Raw genomic sequence first — 21841 nt, forward strand, 5'->3', positions numbered from 1 at the left:
GTGTGTATATGTGTAAGTGTGTGTTCGTGAATTGTGAGATGATCTACGCTTCACCTACTCAGAATACTACCATAAATTCGTGCTTCGACTTACCTTCTTGATCGTGGAGAATCGCTTCACATACTTGCAGGCTTGTCGTTATTTCATCCAACACAATGTTTACTTTTCTGGAAATTGGCGCATCATATTCTATCTGTTGCACTCTTCCTGTAGGTAGTGGTTCAGTTATAATAAGTCCTTGCTGGGGAGCACCCGCATACTCAAGCTGTGCTTTGCTAATTTTAGTTTCATCTGGCTGGAAAACGTCGTGACTTTGTAAAGACAAATTTTCTTCCATCACCACCACCAGTTTATTTTCTATTTCTTTGTGAGCCGTTGTTCCGCTAGCTGCTACCTGTTTAATTTCGTCGCCTGTTTGTCCTTGTACCACCGTATCAGTTATTATCAAGCCTTCTTGAATATTTATGTTCACTTCAGCTGTTTTGGAGGATGGAATTCCCATATCAACGAGCTTTACATTTCCGTGCACGGTAACGTCTGATTCAGTTATACTGTGGAACACATCAGTTTGAGAGGTAGCCCGTCGAGAATTTTGTTTGTCTAGTATCAAGTTTCCCAAGCTGTCCATCACGTTGATACCTTCCTCTTCTACAACTTGATGTTCTATGAGAACTCTCTTTGCAATTTCCTCATCGGGTTTTTTGAGATCGAGGGGCAACTCATTTTGACTTGTGATGGTTTCGGTCGTAGATGCTGCTTTTCCAGGTTGCTCTAGCGTTACACCTGCAGATGTTTCTGGCCTGGATTTCTGTATGAATGTGGATTCGCTTTCAGTGGCGATAATCTCTGTTACATCGAGAGGTGCAATTGAATCCTGTTCTTGGTGTGCACGATTACCTTCCGGTAATTCAACGACCAGTTCTCCTAAATCTTGTTCTGTTCTAGTTTCTGACACTTGTGTAGCTTCTTGCGAGGCGAAAACTTGAGTGGCAGAGACAGTATCCATGTCTTTTGCTGAAAATAATGTCTCTTGTTCACTTGCAATAGTTTCAGTTACCGATATACTTTCATCGGGCGAGAACCCAACGTTGACAACTTTAGTTTCAGGAGGTTTGTCTATAAGTGGCGATTCTTTATCTTGAGAATATTTCGCCGAAACAATTACACTTTCAACTTCAATTTGTGTTTTTTGAGCTCTTTCTTCTTGATGTGTGGGTACCTCGAGTTCCTCCAGCAAATCTTGAGAAATAACAAATTCTTGAGCTAATGACTTATTAGTCAGGATATCAGTTGAAGGTTTTTTGTTTTCAATTTGTTCACTTACTAGCGGATATTCACTCTCCTCACTAAATACTTGAGATACATTCAACGACGACACTTCTGTTAGAATTTTTTCGGCGTGTTTCTCTTCTTCCGTAGGTAGTAACTTCAGATCTTTTTCAGATTCGTGTACCAAGTTCTCCATGAATATAATACCATCGAATGTATCTCTCTGCATTGATATCTTTGATGCCACCTCAGAAGCCATTGTCAAATCGGACACATTTTCAGACACTATAACTATAGAAGCCTCTATGGCTTTGGTACTATCTACGTTTGGTTTGGCTGAGTCGCTCTTGTCCGGAAATTCGCTCATATTTTCTGCCACGGATTCTGAGTACGTTTCACTTATCGTAAGCTCTGACAGAACGTCTTGTTTTTCTTGGGCTCTGATACTTTTTGTTTTGAACTGTCCTTCGAATGGTTCGGCGTTTTCAATAACTAATGGTATGCTTTGAAGTAAGCTCTCGGATGTATCAGAAATAGGCACGGCTGTAACACACGCAGCTTTCTCACCTTCCAGTTCATCCAAGCTAAGATTGGTTAAGATTTCAGTTATTTGAGAACTTGTATTCGAAATGAATGAGGGTTGAGCCGTTACACTTTCAGGTATGACCTGTTCTCCAAAAATAATTTCTTTCTCGTTAGGTACAACTTCAGTCGCCGATAATGCCATACTGTCTTCTGTCATGAGATCGGCATTTTTGGTACTGTACTCGAAACTTTTGTTGTAAATTCCTTCTTTTTCTACTATCTGAGGTTGAGTTTCTACCAGTTCTTGATGTGGTATTCGTTTCACGCTTGCTACTGAAGTTATAGTTTCAAATGAATCTAAATGTTTCACGATATCTTCCACGTGAGTGACTGTTTTTTGTGGGATGATGATTGAATCCAATTCAACAGTAGCAGTCTGTTTCATTGGAATTTCTAGTTTACCTAAACCCCCTTCTTTTTCTTGTATTAATATTTCCGAAACGTTCAAACTCTGTGTTTTTTGTTCCAAAGTTATATTGACTTGACTAGTAATGGGTTGAAATTTACCCGTGAAATTGAGTTCTTTCTCTTCCGGGATGTTTTCGCAAATTATTAAACTGTTCAACGATTCTTCTTCTTGAGTAGCCACAGCACTTTCCGGAACAGAATATTGGTGAAGAGTTAAATTATCGGGCACGTCTGGAATGTTCATTTCTGCAACTTTTTGTGTTACGTCTATTGACTTATGCGCCGTTTTCAAATCTGGTAATTTGAATTCGTTAATCCCACTTTCTCTCTGACCTAAAACTGCTTCGGTTACTGAAAATGCTTCTGATGGTTGTATATCTATCGAAGCTATAATTTCAGGACCTTTACCTAATGCAGGCAACTCTGCTTCTATGTCGAATGTTATTTGTTCTGAGGTAACAGCAAAATCAAATGGTATCGAGGTTTTCGTAGCTCTGCTTTCTTCTGGAAAGACATCTTCGATGTACCCCAAATCGTACTCAACCTTTGATTCAAACTGCGTTATCACTTTTCCTGCATCACTAAAGTTAGCTTGTGCACGTTTTTCCTCTGATGGCTTCTTCTTGAAGTCTACCTCGGTGTCGTGTACCAAAACAGACTCAACTTCAATACCTTTGATCTCATCTAATATTGGCGACACTTTTTGTGCATTTGGCATCTGTTCTTTCTGGATCACACCTTCCAGTTCTGAAGGTATTGTTTGATGTTTCAAAGCGGTTGGTAGACTTGATAGTTCAGGTTGAGCAGAAGCTTTGACAGGTTCACTCAATAGTATATCTTCTGTGGTGTCATTACTTCCAATTTCAGTTTTGGAGGAAACTTGATGTGTTTCCATACTTACGGAAGCTTGGGTTTGTGCTGGTTTCATAAGTATCGGTAGCAAAGTTTCGGTTTCATTGCTCATAACTTCAGTGATTTTCAAGCTTTGATCTTCCCTAATTTCCAGTATAGCTTTTTCTGTTGAAACATCAACTTTTTCGAAATAAGTTTCACTCTCTTGTACCAAAGGTTGTGTTGATATAATACCTTCCTGTGGTGATTGCTTCAGATGAGCCGCGATGGTAGGAAAGTCTGTTGGAATAATGTCGGAAATGGAATCTTGGCAAATGGTTATACCTTTTTCAGCAACTGGCTGAACAGAAATAGATGAAGTAGCAATTTTTTCACTTCCTTGTTCAGGAGCTTTATAAATATTTTCTTTTTCTGAAGGAATAGTTTGCGAAATTTGTGGAATAACTAAATTATCGAACTCTATAGCGGCGATTTGCTCAAGTGGTTCGTCACTGGGCTTTAATAATATTTCAGTTTCACCTGAAACCGCTTCGATATTGATCAAGCTCTGAAATTCGGATTGACTTGCTGTAGCGGCTACCTTAGTAGGATGTTCAATTTCTAGTTCTTTAATGGTATCGCTAGCTATGGTTTCTCTAACTTCCACTACATCTTGTGGAAGTAATGAAGAATCCGCTGTTTTCAACTCTGGATTTTTCTTTTCCAAAGTTCCTTCTTTTGTGGCTGAGGTGACTGATGTAACGAACAAGCTTTCTGCATGTTGATATTCAGGTAGGGCTTGTTTTTTTGAAGGCTTCACTTCGGAAAATTTGCCTTCATTTTCTAATGTTGTCGATTCTGTCATTGAAATGCTTTCCAGTGTAATGCAGTTTGACTTAGCTTTCTCAGAAATATAATCGATTTTATCGACTTTATTCACGGAATCTTCAAGCATCACTTCTTCAGACAACGCCGACAAATGGAACTCATTTAAAGAAGTTGTTCCTTCTACCGCTATTGATTGTTCTTGAGGCAATACATCCTCTTGATCATCTGCAGTAACTTCTGTAACTTTCAGGCCTTCCACTTCGTTGAACGTTATTTCTATTTGCTTCTTATTGGGAGTTATATCAGCTAGCTGTTCGGCTTCTTTTTCTCCAAGAGTTATTTGCAACTGGGTAACGCCAACAGAAATATCTTGCGTAGCAAAAGCGTTGTGACTTTCAGGTCGTTCTTCTTTCAGCTCAGTTGGCGAGAAATTAATCAAAGTTTGCTCTGAAACAGCAACTTGCTGTTCACCCACTTGAATGCTTGCTAGGTTTGTTTCAACCTCCGAAACATTTAGCTCTGACTCTTTGTCATCTGACACGGTTTCTGTGATAGTCAGTGCCTGGCCTGGTAATATTTCCAGGTTTGCTGTTTTACTATAGGGCAGAAGGTCAGCGGGAAGATTCTTCTCGATATCTGTTACATTCGTTTCCGTCACTATGAGTTCGGTGTATGGTTTAGCATATTTTTTCGCTCTTCCTGTTAATGGTTGCTCTTCTTCTAGTAAATCTGCGTGGATAACACTCTCAACTTCAGATGTTATGAATACTTGTTGCGTTGTTACAGCCATAGAGGCCAACGCTTGCAATGCTTTTGGCTGTGAGTGGTAAACATCCTCTTTTTCATTTGGTAGAATTTGCGTAGTTTTGGCTCCATGAAGTGATTCTGATAAATCAACGGCAGCTATCTTGGCATCTGGTCTGATCTCTGTGTGATCTGTTTCTCTTTCTCCTGTTTCATGTTCGAGAACTTCCACAGTTTCGAATACCTGCTGCTCCGGGGATGCTACAGCCTCTAACGGATGAGTTATTTCTAAAGTCTCTGCTGCGTCGCTAATTTGAGTGACAGACTTACTGGCTACTTGTTGAGTATCAATACCTAGCTTTGCTTGAACCTCGAAGTTTCTATCGTCTGGAATATACTCATTTTCCTTATCTATTACCAGTACCTCATCTACTTTTACAGCCTCTCGTGGGAAGATTACTGGCAGGGCTTGTTTTCCTTCCATTTGTTCTGTTTTAATTTGATCAGTGTCTTCAGATGTTATTATTTCAGATATTGTAATCTCTTCACTCAGGGGCTGATTCAGACTTGCTTTCCCTATTTCAGTACGCATGGCTTGAAGTTTTTCGACACTCTGCTCAACCGTGGTTTCTTCAGTTATACCTGTCGGAAGTAAAGTTGATCTAACTTGTTTACCTTTGTGTGACTCGGGTAACTCGAAAAATTTGAGATCCTTTTCCATTTCAAAAATTTGTGATTCACTAACCTCGACTTGTTCTTGTGGTCTTGTGAATGAACTTTCTAATGTCACGTATTTCTGAGGTTTTTGGTCATAGAATGTTTCTGATTCTCCAACATTTGTTTCGGTAATGTCAGTAGCATGCTGAGTTTCTATGTTTTCTGAAGCGTGGTCGGTTTGTATCTTCGGATAATCTTTAAAAGCTTCCGGTGAATCATTTGTTGCAATTTCCTCAATTGTAATAGATTCATTGGGTGAAACCGTTCGCTTTGCTATGGATCTAATGGGTTGGCTTTGTGGCGAGAGTGTGTCTTCGGATTCTTGCACAAACGTTACTGATTTACTGCTCGTTTGCAGGCAAGCCAGTGTGAAATCAGCGGTTTTACTGGAAGGTTTTTCCTCTTCATAATTGACTTCCGATTCACTGGTTATTACAGTTTGAGCAACGACTGGTTCTAATGAAGACACTTGTACGTTGACTGTATGGTGTTCAACCTCTTCTGAAGAAACTTCAGTTTGTGGTTGTTGGGTATCAGTCACTGATACTGTTACTGCTTCTGATAACATAAAATTCGGCATAGCCTTCACCGTTTCTCCTAGTTTAGTTTTTTCAAGTACTGTTTCTTTCTCTGATGAGTTTATTTCAGATACAATCAAACCTTCTCCCGTGGTGATGTCGAAATTAGCTGCCTGCATTGGTGGCAATTTTCCAGCTATGTATTCACCCTCTAATTCTGGAGCGTTCATTTCGGATTGAAAGAGTGATCTTTGCGGAACGATGTTCGTTGTGGCAACTTCTGTTGGTACGAACGCCTCTGGCAAGTGCTTGCCAGGTTTGACTTCAGCTAATATTTCTTCCACTACAATTGGTTCTTTCGAGTCGATTTTATATCTCGGTTGCACTGTTGCCGTTTTGCTAACTTCAAATTCTCCTTCGAATAAAGCCTGATTGATCTCTTCCACATTAATGCTTTCTTTCGTAGACACTGATCCTTGAGCGTGAACCTCTCTTGGTTTTGTGAATGCGTCCAGATCCGTTTCTCTGTCTGATGTCTCTATTTCTGAAATTAATTTCGCTTCCTGTGGTATTAACGAAACAAGTGCCGTGTCTTCAAGTTTGCGTTCCTCTAACATTTCGGAAAGAACATCTCCGAGGTTGTATTCTTGTATTTGGATTCCTTCATTGGAGGTTACTTGTGGAGAAGCTTTTAACAAACGATATGACGTTTGATCTATAAACTCCCGTGTTGAGCTTTGAACTGTTGTTTGTGAAGTCTGGAAAGCTTCGACTGTGTCGATAGTTTTAGTTGCAGACACCGAGCTAGTTTCAGTAATTTCATGTTTCACTTCCCTTTCTTCGGCGTGGGTGGTTTCTTCTGAAATGGCTGAGTGCGGAATCAAATCAACCTCTGCTTTCAAACAAGGCACGGTTTCATTAATGTGTGCTACTTCACTAGAAGATATAGCTTCTGAGAATACTCCAGTGTTATGAACAGTCAAAGGTTTCACCTCATCTACATGTAGAATTTTCAAATCACTTTCTTTTAAGGACACCTCTACTTCAGAAATGTTTTTAGCTTCTTGGGGCACAAGTGAGACCATCGCTTTGATTTCAGGCTGGAATTCTTCATCAAAAGTTGTAGATGAGTCTTCTAAAGTGACTTCCTTTATTATCAACCCTTCACTAGATTCCATTATTTGTTTGGCATTAGAGGTGGTTGGGGTGAATTTCTCATCAAAATGACGCGTTGTACTGTGGACAGTCTGTTCGGATATTTCTAAGGCTTCCACTTTATCTATAGTTTGATCAGCTTTTATAGTATTTCTTGATTGTTCTTCATGAGTTTTTTCTGTCTCATCAACATGTACTTGTTCTTCCGTCACTGCCATGTGAGGAATAACTTTAACCTCTGCTTTAGATTTCGAAATGGTTTCATCTATGTGCGCTACTTCAGTCGAGGACGAAGCTTCTGAAAATACCCCAGTGTTATAGATTGAGAAAGGTTTGACATTCTCCACCTTCGGAATTTCCAAGTCACTTTCTTTCAAGGATATTTCCACTTCCGAAATATTTTTAGCTTCTTGGGGCATCAATGAAACAGTTGCACTACCTTCAGGAAGAACTTTCTCATCAAAAGTTGTAGATGAGTCTTCCAAAGTGACTTCCTTAATAATCAACCCTTCACTGGCTTCCATAATTTGCTTGGCGTTGGATGTGATTGGGGTGAATTTCTCGTCAAAATGTCCCGTCGTACTATGAGTAGTCTGTTCAGTTACTTCCAGGGCTTCCACTTTACCCACAGTTTGCTCAGCTTTCATGGCATTTATTGATTGCTCCTCACGAGGTTTTTCCATCTCATGAGCATCTACTTGTTCTTTCGTCACTGCTGTATGAGGAAAAATTTCAATTTCTGCTTTAGACTTCGTAATGGTTTCATCTTTGTGTGCTACTTCAATCGATGATGTTGCTTCTGAAACTACACCTGTGTTATGGATAGAGAGAGATTTCACATTCTCGACCCTCGTAATTTCCAAGTCACTTTCTTTCAAAAATATTTTCACCTCCGAAATGTTTTTAGCTTCTTGGGGCATTACTGAAACAGTTGCATTACTTTCAGGTAGAACTTTCTCATCGAAAGTTGTAGACGAGTCTCCCAAAGTGACTTCCTTTATTATCAAACCTTCACTGGATTGAATCATTTGCTCAGCATTAGATGTGAGTGGGGTGAATTTCCTATCAAAATGACCCGTTGTACTGTGAACAGTCTGTTCAGATACTTCTAAGGCCTTCATTTCATTTACAGTTTGTTCAGCTTTCATGGCATTTATTGGTTGATCTTCACGTGTTTTCTCTGTATCGTGAGTCTGCACTTGTTCTTTCGTCACTGCTGAATGAGGAAAAACTTCGACCTCCGCCTTGGATTTTTGAATGATTTCATCCATGTGTGCTACTTCAATCAAAGCCGTAGCTTCTGAAACTACCCCAGACTTGTGGATAGACATAGGCTTCACATTCTCCACTCGCGAAATTTCCAAATCACTTTCTTTCAGGGATATTTCTACTTCTGAAATGTTTTTAGCTTCATGGGGCAGTATTGAGATCGTCGCATTGCCTTCAGGAAGAAGTTTCTCGTCAAGAGTCGTAGACGTGTCCCCCAGCGTGACTTCGTTTATTATCAATCCTTCGGTGGATTCTATCATTTTCTCAGCATTCGAAGTGACTGGGGTGAATTTCTTGTCGAATCGCCCCGTCATACTGTGAATATTTTGTTCAGATATTTCGAGCGCTTGCTTTTTATCCACAATTTGGTTAGCTTTTGCAGCGATCGATGGACGATCTTCACAAATTTTCTCACTCTCGTGAGGTTCAACTTGTTCTTCAATCACAGCTCTGTGCGTGAGAACATCAACAATTGCTTTTGACATACGAGCATCTTCACTCAGGTGGGCTACCTCTCCAGAATTGACAACCTCTGAAACAATAGTTGATGAGCTTAAAGGAATTTCCTTCTGAGCTGTAACTTCGAAAGGCTCAATTAGTTCTACTTCTGTCTCATCAATTTCGTATGTGGTGGTTTTAGGCTTGGAAGTTTTCACTTTCTTTTTGATGGTGCGAGTTTCCACCAATTCTTCTATTTCCAACTCTGAATCACGTTTCTCTTCGACATCGCGTTTAGTTTTTTGATCCGTGTCCTCAGTAGACAAATCTGTGATATCTATTATTTCGACCGAATGTTTTTTCTCAGGACCAGGAGCTTTTCTTCCGAGAGAGCGTTCTACTTCTTCTTCTACTTCAATGGTTTCTGTGAAAGTGTATGTATGATAGTTTGGTTGGTGGACATTGTTTTGCATGTTGATTACTTTGTTGATTAGGATCATGCCTAGAAGGCTAAGCAGAGCTCAAGCCCAGACATGGGTGTCAATAAATAGGTATAGAAGCGTTAAAACTGTTCTAGAGTAGATAGGTTTGTATCAGTGATTGGTAGTGGTAGAGTATTGAAAATGTAAACTCACCTTAAGCGGAGCAATTAACACTAAAAAGCCATGCTCTTCGATTCGAAGGAACACTGCTTCTACGCGTAGTGGCAGTAAATATTAAGCGATTAGGAAGCTAGGCGCAACACTTTTGTACTGATAAATAAGGTGCACTTTGAACATATCAGGCATTTCTCTTCATGAGCGCATGTCTGGTACTAATAGATGGACTTACTGCCATCAAGTACCGGCTGTGATTCGTTAAATTTGTTTATCTATAAGCTTCGTGAGATTTGACAATACATGATAACACAAATGTTTTGCTTACCCTCTAGATCGCCCTTCTTTTTGATTCTTTTCTTTAGTACTTTGCTGGTATCTGTGTGATGAAAGAAACAAACAATTTCAATAATATACTTTAATTTTCTTACACTTAGAATATCACATAACGCTTTTGCACTAAATTGGTAATTGAAAAACTCAACATTGACCAGCAATATATACATTAAACATTTAAAACTCATCACACGACATGCCTTCCAACACTCACCCTCCATAACTTCAACTTCTTCGGTAATCGTTACCATCTCCGAAACCGACTTGATTGTTTCCTGAAATCAAGACAATGAAAATGAATTGAAAAAATCTAATTTGAATTTGTAATTCGGTATTCACCCCATTGTAAAATATCTGAGTACCAAAATTTTAAATTATACATTTAAAAACAACTCAAAATTTTATTATTCATTATTCTGAAGTTGAGATCGAAAAATTATAATCTACCATTTGATTGCACAAATTTCGTTACATAGAAAATACTGCTCAGGAAAATATGTTTGAATTTTCTACGTTCAAATTCAATAATTATACAATGTACTCAATGAACTCATATGTTATGATATGATTAGAATAACTTGAACATTTGTATGGATGAATTGGTTGGATAACTTGGAAGTTGTGATGGACAGAGAGCAGAACATATTGTGTTGAAATTGTGAAATGAAATGCCCAAGAACAAGAGGTTATCTAGAAGAAACACAATCATATGTGAGACATTGTAATGAAAATATATCTAAGCTATTTAGGAATCAAAAGAAAGTGATCAGAACCTTGGTCTACCTAAATCTGCTAGGTCCACATATGAGGAACTTTTCAATTTGAAAACAGTAAATAATGGACTGTTTCACAGTTCTGTCACATTTTGCAAATTTTTTCTGAAAGTATTCAGAAATCTAGTATCGTATAATGGTCTCAACAGTCCCAATTTTTCTGGTCTATGTGTTTTGTTCTCTTCGAAAAGAGTTCTAATATCTTTGCTTAGTCTGACCAACGCAATTTTCATCACAGTTTCATAAATCCCAGAATTGTCAGTTTCCCGACTCTCGTGTTGTCAAACACTTATTGAACAGAAAGTTTTCCATACTGAGAGTATTTAATTACTTTCATCCATGTATCATTCATATCCTTTGATATGAATTATCTCAATATATTTGCTTAATGGAAGGAGAAAGCAGTGCGGGCTGGCCATTTTATGTTGTTAAAAATGGTGTGAACTTAAACTAGAATACTAAAAATATTGAAAAACTATGTTTTGTGAATATATTTTTTTTAATTTTTGAGAAGTATATGTAGAAGCTATTATGAAGGAAGTATTTTCATCTGAAACCGTGTAGATGACATGATGAAAATTACAGTCTGAGACTTATGAAATAGTTTGCAAGGACGCTAACAAAAAGTGTCTTGATCAGACTAAAAGATCACTCGATGAAAATCTTGAAAATTTTTTTATCCAGTTCTGTAGAACATACAAGTTTAGCGTCGCTCAACATGACTTGAAGACCGGTTTATGACACTGGAATACTTTCCTAAGTCTGGAAGTAGCAAAATGCGGCATAAGGACTATGAATGAAGAGACAACTGTTACAACTTATTATTCATAGTGAATTCTTTTACAAAATTTTGTTCATTATTTTATTTCAGAATGAGTACATCTGATACATAAGACTTAGAAAACACCAAACATAGCTGAAAAATGAAATTATGATTTATTATTCCATCCTTCAGGGGAAAAACTCACCTCTGTTACTTCTGAGGACTCCCATGCTCGCTGAATAAAGTCCTCTGGAGTGAATTCTGTGATGACTTCCTCGATGGTAACGTAGTTGACCTCCACCATCTTCATGAACGCTCTGAATCCAACAGTAGCGGCGAGTTTGCTCTCGTCTACGGTTGTCTCTTCTGTAAGGACTTCGGAAATGAGGGCACCATGTCCCTTTCTTTCCACGACGTTCACCAGAGCATTCTGCGCCTGCGGAGATTTGAGTGAAGGAAACTTGTCTTCGTCGTAGAGGACAGTGACCTCTTTCACGGTGATGCCGTTGTTCATGAGGTACCCGATTTCCGCGATTTCTCTAAGAGGGCTTTCTCCTGGACCGAAGTCTTTGGCTCTAACGAACCTCAGCATTTCCGAAACTTCCTTTGCCATTTTGAGCTCGCTGTGCCGGATGACCTTCTCGCATCGTTCGATTATTTGTTCCAGATTGACCTCGGTGATATCCACTAATTCTGACACTCCGGTTTGTACCGAAGGTATAGCTTTGTCACCTCTAGGTAGGATTTTCTCGATGTCCTTGATTATTTCTTCGGTTAGAATTTGCTCGGAATAAGTAGCCTCAGCGGGAGACAACAGTTCCTTTGCTTTTTCTATAGGTTTCTCTTCTGGAAATTCGTCGATTTTTTTAGCAGTTGCAGTGGCTTCTGTTTTGAGAGGCTCCTGAATATCCAGCGTAGGTTTGGCCCTCTCTTCTTTTCTAGTTTCCGTTATCTCCTCTGTGGTTTCGATGGCGTGGATTTCAGTGACGTCCAAGGGCTTTATTTCTTCCTCAGTCGTCATGGACAGGCGTTGCTTCTTCTCTGTTCTTTTCTTTTCGATCTTGACACGCTCTTTCTTAATGCGCTCTTCCTCCTCTCTCGCCTTTTTAAGGATGATTGCCTGTTTCTTGTACTCAGGTATTTCTTGTACGTATAGCTTGGCTTTGGTAACTGCCTCTCCTATTTTACTCACTGCTTTACACACGTACGTGCCAATATCTTCCTCTGAAACTTCACTGATTGTGATACTGGTTTTATTTTCTTCGATGCGGACTTTGACGCGTTTGGTATTGCGAATTATCTTGTCGTTGTGGTACCATATGATATCTAAAAGAAAGTGTTTGAAATGTTAATCAATATGGAATATTATACGATACATTGTGATTTATTAGATATTTGATTTTTTGATAGAGAAAAGGGAGTAACGTGTGTTTATTTGTCTAACAAATACATACGAAGAGTAAATTTTTGTGGAAAGAAGTGAGTGAACTCTTACCTGGTTTGGGGGTTCCAGAGAATAGACATTCGAATTTTATTGTTTCAGCTTCGGTTGTACGAATATCGGTAATTTCTTTAACAAATACTGGAGGATTTTCGGCAGCTGAAAATTCAGTTATAAAATTAAAAAGAATTCAAACATTGATAATTGTTTTCATAACTGAGAGAAAACAAAGCAGTTCATTCGAAACAAGTTATAGTGTATCTTCTAGTTTTAGGAACATCCGGTAAATGATCGATAATCACTTTTCTATAACTTTTCAACAATGCCCAAATAATATGCAATTGAATTATATACACATTCTCGAAAGTCAGTATCTGTTGGAACATCACACTATGGGTACATAAACCAAACTGGGAACATTATTGACAACTACTTCAAGTTCATCACAATGGAAATCACTCAAGGTTGACATTCGGCAAATCTGATGAATCAGCAAATTTGTTTCAGACTCGTTTTTTGACAATCTGATTTTATAAAAGAAAGATAATGATGATGAATATGATAAAAAACTTTTCTTTTGATAGAATGATGAAAAACCATTTACGGATATTATTTTTCGACCATTTTTCTCCATCACCTAGTCATTTAAATCTTGCCTTGAAGAGTTTTGATTTTAGTAGTTGATTCTTTGGGGTCATTTTTGCAAATTGATTCATTTACAATCATCAGAAGGTTGAATGAAGATTGTATACTCGATATTTTCGATTAAATTAGAGAGTTGAGAACGTAACTACTACTAACACGTTAACACGTTGGAAGTAAATCATACAAACTATTTAAGTAACCCATGTCGAGGAAACTAAACAGTATCATTTTTTGAAAGAGAAAAACTAGGGCTCAGTATGAAAAATACTCGACCTCCATTCTTGATTTTATTCGCTTTCGGGATAGGTAAGAGGGGAGATGAGCAAGTTATCTACTCACATTTATCTACCGTAATGTTCCGATAAACTTCCCAGGATATCACAATAATAGAAGACTATCTGGTGTTCAGAGAGAGTTTGACAGCCTAGGTGTCGAATATAATCAAACTTTTTAATTATTTGTCAGCTCTCAATATAACAACAGAAGAAAATAAATTAGCCTCAATATTAACGAAGTGAGGAAAAATCATTTTGCACAATTAGTGAATTTTGATACTTTCGGGATAGCTCTATAATAAACGCTCAGCCTTCAACTATTGTAGAATCAGAAGAAAATGGAGAAAATTGGCCTTCAATGTAGATTTTCACAAATTAAAAATATTACCTGTCTGAAAACTTTGTATTGCCTGGCCATGCTGGTGGGAGGATCTATTGGTCTAAACAAAATGCAAAATCACACAAAATTAGTATGCAGCACACACATTAGGCGTTAGTTTTTACCTTCGGGAGAGCTTGAAAAAACGTGAGAAGAGTCGTCGGTGGAAGTGACGAACGCAGAAGCAAGACCTCTGCTGTTATCTGCCATGCACTCGCTTTCTAGTAATAAAAATTCCTGAAGTTCTTCTTGGCTGTCGGCTGTGTGCAGTTGAAAGAATGCGCTTGGGTCAAGTTCCCTTGGCTCTAGGGGATACAGGGTGTTGTTGGTCGTAAAGCTGTTATCGTAAACATCGTCGTCGTCGAAGACACTCTCGTTTTTAACTCTGGGAAACGTTTGGTACTTCTCGGGAAGGTGTTTAGTATCAGCAGTATCGCAAGGAAGAGCGTTGCAGGAACTGGAGTATTTACTCAAGACCTCCTGCGTATACTTTCGCTTATCAGATCCGTTGCTACCCTTCAAGCTGCTGCTTCGTGTGGAGGTCTCACTCTTTTCTTCGATAGGCGATAGAATATAAAACAGATCAGTTTCTGTGACAAACGCTTCGTCCTCGATGGCTTCACAAGCGACATCGAGATCTTTTGAGGCCACATCTTCGGTCACATCTAGCCCTTCGAAACAATCGTCATCCACACGTGAAAACTTTGACGAGTCCAACAGCTCCATCACCGAGCTGAAGGAGTGTCTGTGAGAACACAAGTAATCAGTCATAGTGGCGTTCACGAAGTCTATTATGGGTTTTGGCGAGTGACATATTGGTTCGCTCTGTACGGAGGTATGCGATATACTCTCGGTGACCGACCCAGGGTTATGAAGGTAGAAGGATGGTGCTGAGTCTTCTTCTTTGAACTCAGCCTCAGTTGTCTTACCTCCGTGGATGGTGGATATTTCAGATAGCGTTTCTAAGCTATCAGCTGATAAATCATACGAACAAGCATGCTTCAAATCACATCCAGTTTTAGATTTACCTTTTAGTGCTGTGGACAGCTCCTCCATGTGCGTCACCCATTCCGGTTTCCTGTAGTCTTTGGTTCCAACGATACCTACATATTAGAAAAAAAGTTAGTGACTCATTCGACAAGACGCAGAATATGAAAAACAAAATAGGTGTATAAGCGAGAGAATGTTGTATGTGGATGAAGGATAGGAACTTCAGGATGAAAACGCTGCCGGCTGAAAATAAAAATCTTATTATTTCAAGTACTACATTTGAACTCTTTGGGACAGTCGCGTTACCTTCAACTGTTTCAACGAGAAGTTCTGTACTCGTGACAGCGACTCCCAAAGGGTTTTCGGCCTCGTATACTATTTCTCCGGTATCGTCTGGGTATACTTCGGTTATTGTGAGTACCGAGGTACCATCCTCGAAGTTTTCGATGATGAATTCTTTGGATGGGATGATTTCTTCGCCATGTTTTAGCCACCTGCCTTCGGGTTTTGGTTTTCCGACGGCTACGACTTCCAACCTGTTGATAAGGATTTGTGGTGATTATTTCACAGTGAGCGGCGGGGAATATTATGAAATATTTTATTCACGAATACATCCTCTGTGAGGGAACTTGTGAAAATGTTTGTCGACCCCCAACAGTTACCATACTCATGAATGCTATATTGAATGCTACCTCGACATGATGTTGAGGTTGCTATGAATATCAATATAGCATTTCAGTTGTTATAAAAAGTTGAATAATGACCGTCACATAAGCAATGTAATGATTATTTCACAAGTTCTTTCGCGGTAATGCTGTTTACAACGTAAATTAAATATATTGAAATGAACTGCATGTTACGGGACTATCTGATAACCCCTATAGTCAAAATTATATTCCAAGAATCATATTCAAATATTCAGAATGAATATTGTTGACACAATTTACGATATATTACAAATATGTAACTCTTAGGAACTAAGAGGAACTACCCTTATTGATGACAGTCATTTGAAATAAGTCATGAGTTACATGAAAGGCAAAATTTATTTTGTGTGTGATTCATCCTTCAGTTATTTATTATATTGGGAAGTGAGGGATGAAGTTCAAAGTTTTGTTTCAGAATCTTTACCTGGTAACGTCGCCATCTTTGGTAGATACTACTTGTGGCAACTTCTTAGTGATTTTGGGAGCGAATTCCACATCACTGTCAGACTGAAAATCGATTTCGCTGCTGATGGTCTGGAAGATGAGAAAAATACATTGCAGTTTATCTGGTTAATATTTTTCTTATATTCTGATAATTTCAACATTTTTCGTTGTAGAGTTACTTGAAAATATTCATGAATGAACTGATCTGTTACTTGATGGAAATTAATAAAACTTGCTATGATAATAATCACTTTTTTTATTCTAGACGCGTTTTGTGTGATGGAATCGGCGGATACTTGATGAAAACCCATAACGTATTCAAGAAACACAACATTGTTGAATTTTCACCACAGTTCACAAAACCGGTTCCGTATCTGTAGAGTAGGGAGGGTGAGTGTAAGCCCACGCACTCAGGCCACATGTGACCCATTGTACATCCTCCCGAGGAGTTGTCCTCCTAGGTCGTCGTCCATCCTGTCCTTTCCAGGAAGGTGGACAGGTCGCTGGGAGACATCTCCTTTATATCGGCAGGTGTAGGCCAAGACTCGCCGAACACACACTCTCTTATTGACGATAACTCCGGGCACTCGCACAGGACATGCCTGACAGTCTCATCTTCCTGTTCACACATCCTGCATAGACGTGTGTCCACTAGCCCCATATTATGTAGGTGTTTCCTTAGCTGACAGTGGCCAGTCAGAAATCCTACTGTGAGGCGAAGATTTTTCCTGGTCATCGCCAGATATTTCTTCGGCGCCAGCTTCCCAGGGTCGCCCAAGGTGATCCTGGCAAGATTACATCCTTTGATTTCATCCCATCTCATTAAAGATTGAGCATGGGTGTAACATTTGACTAGTTCCGCAATTGTCGAAGTCATCAGCCCGCGGTGCCACTTGGTCCTAAAATTCTTAGTCCAGCCGCTTCCTTGGCTAAAGAGTCGGCAATGCGATTACCTTTACCCCTGTCGTGCCCTTCAACCCACCTCAGGATAATGTTATTATCTACCGAGGCTTTGGCTAAATCTTGGTGGCACTCTAGTGCTAGCCCTGAAGTAATACGGTGTCTGTTCAAGGCTAATAGTGCTTGTCTGCTATCAGTGCAGATTGTTATGTTTTTGCCAGAAATTCTTTTCTTGGTTATTTCTTTTGTGGCGATTGAGATACCAGCCAGTTCTGTTTGGACCACGCTGGTATTTCTCCCCATTCCCCACTTAATCCTTAGGCTTAGTGATCTGGAGTACACTCCACATCCTGAGCCTTCTTTGGTTTTTGAGCCATCTGTATAAATCCGTATTGCATTTGTAGCATCTGACTCTGTGTTCTGCTTGATTTGTATTTTGTAGGGTTTATTAAACACAAACCTGGGTTCAATTGTATCACTTGTTGCCTGCAGCAGAGGTTGCGCAGTAAGCGCTTCCCACCATAGGCCTAGCCTCAATCGACCCATTCCTACTTCTAGGTTCACACCAGCCGTGTGCAATCGTACCATGGCCATTAACGCAACCTCCTTAACGTACAGATCCAGAGGGGTCAGACCCGTGATTAATTCCATTGCCGCGGTTGGTGTTGTTCTCATGGCTCCTGAGATGTTTAAACAAGCCAGTCGCTGTATTTGATATAATTTTTGGATGGCCGTTGCTTGTAGAACTTTCGGTCCCCATGCAATGGCTCCATACGTTAACCAGTTCCGTAAACTGTGTAGTGAAAATCTCACAATGAAGTGTTTTTTGAATACCTATTTTATGTTTTCAATGCCAATAAGACTGACCTTTCTCAAAGCTGTCTCCGATTCCTACCTGATTCTGAATGAAGGTCTCTGTATCTGAAATCAGATACAAACCTTCTCACAGTTTACAAAACCGCAACACGTGTTTCGCTATACAATAGCTTCTTCAAGCGTGTCTGTACTAATTCTTGTATAATGTTCATACTAACCCTAGTATAGACACGCCTGTCATGTTTCTTAAATGTTATGGATTGCCATTAAGTATTGGCCAATTTCTTCACATAACATAAAATAGGCTTAGTAAAGACATATCACTGGCTAACATATCACTGCATTGAGATTAATATGCGTACAGTGCGGATATGTCAACAAGTACTGTTAGCTTCTCTCTTATATATTGAGGACTCATTCAATAATGTTTCCCCAGAATCAGTATCCAAGTTGAAGTGAGATAGATTATGTGCTTAGAGGAAGATTAGTATAAAAAATCATTATTGAAGACTTAACATGACATAAAGATACAAAATACTGTACAGTGCACATCATAAGTGTTACCCCCCTATCTAACTCGTTACCGGACTCTTGATTTCTAAAGTGCACATTTTTGTATGAATAGTTCACCCCTAATTTCATCCCTTACTGAAGGGGAGCAACCCTGTCGAAAAATTGGAATAGCATGGGGAGGTGAGTGATAGCTCATATGAAAGTGGATGTATTCTCTATTCTACCGTGTAAAGAATTACATCACAAACAGGAAGGCAACTAAACTAACACTAACTTTTTCTGTTATTGCGGTAAATGTTGGGAATGTTTCCTGTTGACCTTTTGGTGAAGATAGAGTCTATTTTTAGTTTCAGTCCTGACATATTTTAAACAGACAGTTAGATCTGCAGATCCTCGGCACCCCATCCATCGTCCTTCATAAACAGTATTCAAAGGAGTCCTCACAGCAACTGCAACATGAGAAGGAGCTCCATCTTGTTGCAGAATAATGTCCATGTCGACTTCGTCTAAATTATTTTCGACAGTGGCCACTATCAGTGGATCTATCACTATTTTCCAGCATTTCCAAATAGAAGGCACCAGTCAGATTTTCCCTAATGAATAACGGACCTATAATGTGGTCACTCAGTATTCTTATCTCCACTTTTTGGGGAAACTGAGCATGAGTTTCGCGAATAAATAGAGGAGTTTCATCGGACCAGTACCTCACATTTTGTCTACGCACGTAACTGTTTGAAAAAAGTAGCCTCAACAACGAATGTGTTTGAAGTAGCTGGGATTTTGCAAAATATTGATAGAGACAATTTGACAATATTCTAGACGGCGGTTTGGATCATCTTCCGTCAGTATTTGCACCATTTTTATTTTGTTGGGATGAAATTAATTTTTTTAGCACTTTCAATATCGTCATCTGCGAAACCTCACAATTCAAGGCAACAGTTCTACTCGATGAGGACGGATCATTCACAAACTTGCTCATAATGTCCACTTGTTTACCTTTTCCTGTAGCTGGTCGCCCAAAAAGAGTTTTATTTTGCATATGATCGTTCACATTGAAATAATGTATATACATAGGGCGATCTGGAAAACGTTCATTGAACATTCGTACGGCCTCATGATAATTGAGATGAGTTTCACCGAAAATAACAATCGCTTGGCATTTCTTATTTGACGCACGTGGTGCAACCATTGTTTGAAGATGAGTAGCAAGCACAACTAACAGCTGGAATACACTGACTTGCACTCTCCGTGATATTTTTTATTGACCATTTATCCTCAAACATCCAAAAATACATGCAATATCTACGTAAATCACGATCACGTCTCACTTTACGTCGGAATCAAAACCGATATCATACTGAGGGTGATTGCGCTATGTTAATTGTCGTTATTCTCAAACAATTATAACTCTTGAATTAATGTAGCAAATCCAATTCCTTTGCACGGTTGATGTCACTCACCACCCCATGCGCATTGTATAGTCCCCACTGTTATGGAACTTTGTAGTGAAATAGCTTCTTCTTCTTAGGGGCCATGATAGATATGAAGTAGTGGTCTATGCAGCTCAGGGTAAATGTAATAATATAGTGGGGGGCATACGCAGCAGGGGCTCTAACTACCATAACAAAATGGACTGAAGAAGAAGGGTATCAAGCCCATCCAAATCGACCATATTAGCATTCATCAAGGGAAAAAGGCCGAAGGAACACTACATCCAAAATTTCAAACTACTTTGGAACACACATTAAGACAGAATGAAGAGAAAGCCGAAGGTTAAACTGATGCCGATTGCAAGTCAGATATAAATACAATTTTCTAGATCATAACTTGCCAACTACTCATTGAGGAAATAGTATTAGCCTAAGTACGGGATGGAATGCCACTCCGAGCCAAACACTGCTCCATAAGTGTTTTTGGAATACAAATAATTATTTTCTTACCTTATCAGCCAGTAGATCCTCTTCTGATCCTGTCAGATGACCAAGTTCCGAATCGGGAACATACTCGTATGCTTCCACAATAAGGGATGATTTACATATAGCCTCGCCGACACGGTTCACAGCTGTACAAGTATACACTCCAGCATTTTCTGGAAATACTTCCGAAATAGCCAGAGTGCACACCCCTTCGGTGTCTTGTGAGATGACGACATCTTTAGCTTCAACGACGGGCACATCGTTGTGGTACCACTGAACTTTGGGTATTGGTTTTCCGGCCACTACGCAACTGAATTGTACTTTTTCTCCGTCCATTACTCGAATAGGCGATAGGCGCTTGACGAACCTGGGATAGATAACCTCTTCGGTTTCCTCCCACTCTGTTTCCTCTACCACGCTCAAGCTGGCCGTACAAGTGACAGATCCTACAGCATTTTCAGCCCTGCAGGTGATCGAACCTGCATATTCAGGTGTCACTTCACTTATAAGTAACACCGATTTATTATCTTCTGAAACTATTCTTGTTTCTGGCGTAGAAACTATAGGGTTCGACTCGTGGAACCACTGGAATGTCGCATTTGGTATTGATTCTACTACTGCTTCAAGAATAACCACTTCGCCAACGGTTGCTTGTTGTGGTTTTATTGGTTCCGTAAAACGAGGAGGCTGTGCATCGCTGACTTCCTCGATAACCATCACGGAACCCGAAGATCTTGCTTCGCCTCTCGGATTCACTGCGCGGACTTCGTATTTGCCGCCTTTTTGTTTCTTGGTGAGCTGTTTCTTCACTCGCAGAACTGTCTTCTTCTCTCCAGTTTCTATTTCGTAGTCTTTGTTGGGCTTGATCTCAGTGCCGTTTCTGAGCCAAGTTATTTCAGGTTTGGGAGTGCCCTCGAAGTCTGCCTCCAAGACGATTTCCTCATTTGGACTTACCACTATCGCTTGAACAGGTTTCGTAATCTTAGGAGCGTGCATTACAACGGGTTGAGATACAGTTACTGATTTGGATATTATCAGATTAGCCCTACATTCTGCTTGGCCAAACTTATTCTCCGCTTTCACGCTGTAGATCTTTTCATCTTCGGGGGTTGGTTCCAGAATTTCCAAAATGGCAACTCCGGTTTCTGGATTGTAACTGAGTTTTCTCGTTGGACTTGAAACGATTTCTTTTCCTTCTTTCAGCCATCTCACTTTTGGAGTTGGTTGACCGGTGATAGTGCACGTTAAAGTAGCCACGCTTTTCTCCTCGACGATTTGTGGCTTTAGAGGCTGTATAAAGTGAGGTGCCACTCCTGTTTCTTCTTTCTCTGTGGAATGATTGTTAACGGTTAGTTACTGGAATCAATAGGTGACTGCTTTTGTTTTTCATTCGTGAAGTAGTTTCGAAAAACTTAGCTTTGCAAAAAGCGAATTCATGAATTGATGAAAAAATGAAACATGAGACTTCCCAAATTTTTATCTGTGCCTGATGTGGAGATATCGAATCCATTTGGGTCAAAATTTAAATGAGAGTTTTTCAATGGATCTCCACAGATACATTCTGATTTGAAAAGTCATTTATGAG

The 21841-nt window shown here is 39.5% G+C and overlaps 2 protein-coding genes across 2 annotated transcripts in view; one reads left to right on the plus strand and one right to left on the minus strand.

The window, feature by feature from the left end:
- The window catches only part of LOC111506365 (uncharacterized), a 440916-nt gene that overhangs the window by 45002 nt on the left and 374073 nt on the right, over positions 1–21841 (minus strand). Inside the window, 9 exon segments of the mRNA XM_074182237.1 lie at positions 94–9186; positions 9687–9737; positions 9909–9969; positions 11436–12556; positions 12726–12830; positions 14999–15073; positions 15267–15496; positions 16092–16201; positions 20281–21584. Coding sequence (XP_074038338.1) covers positions 94–9186; positions 9687–9737; positions 9909–9969; positions 11436–12556; positions 12726–12830; positions 14999–15073; positions 15267–15496; positions 16092–16201; positions 20281–21584 — 12150 coding nt within the window.
- The window catches only part of LOC111506367 (adult-specific cuticular protein ACP-22-like), a 300869-nt gene continuing 295132 nt past the window's right edge, over positions 16105–21841 (plus strand). The window contains exon 1 of the mRNA XM_074182239.1: positions 16105–16236. The gene's annotated coding sequence lies outside the window, so the exon portion shown is untranslated. The remainder of the gene's footprint in view (positions 16237–21841) is intronic.

This window comes from Leptinotarsa decemlineata, unplaced genomic scaffold (assembly GCF_025532065.1).
Source record: "Leptinotarsa decemlineata unplaced genomic scaffold, Ldec_3_MD MMD2_tig00026328_RagTag_RagTag, whole genome shotgun sequence".
NCBI classification, from domain to species: domain Eukaryota; kingdom Metazoa; phylum Arthropoda; class Insecta; order Coleoptera; family Chrysomelidae; genus Leptinotarsa; species Leptinotarsa decemlineata.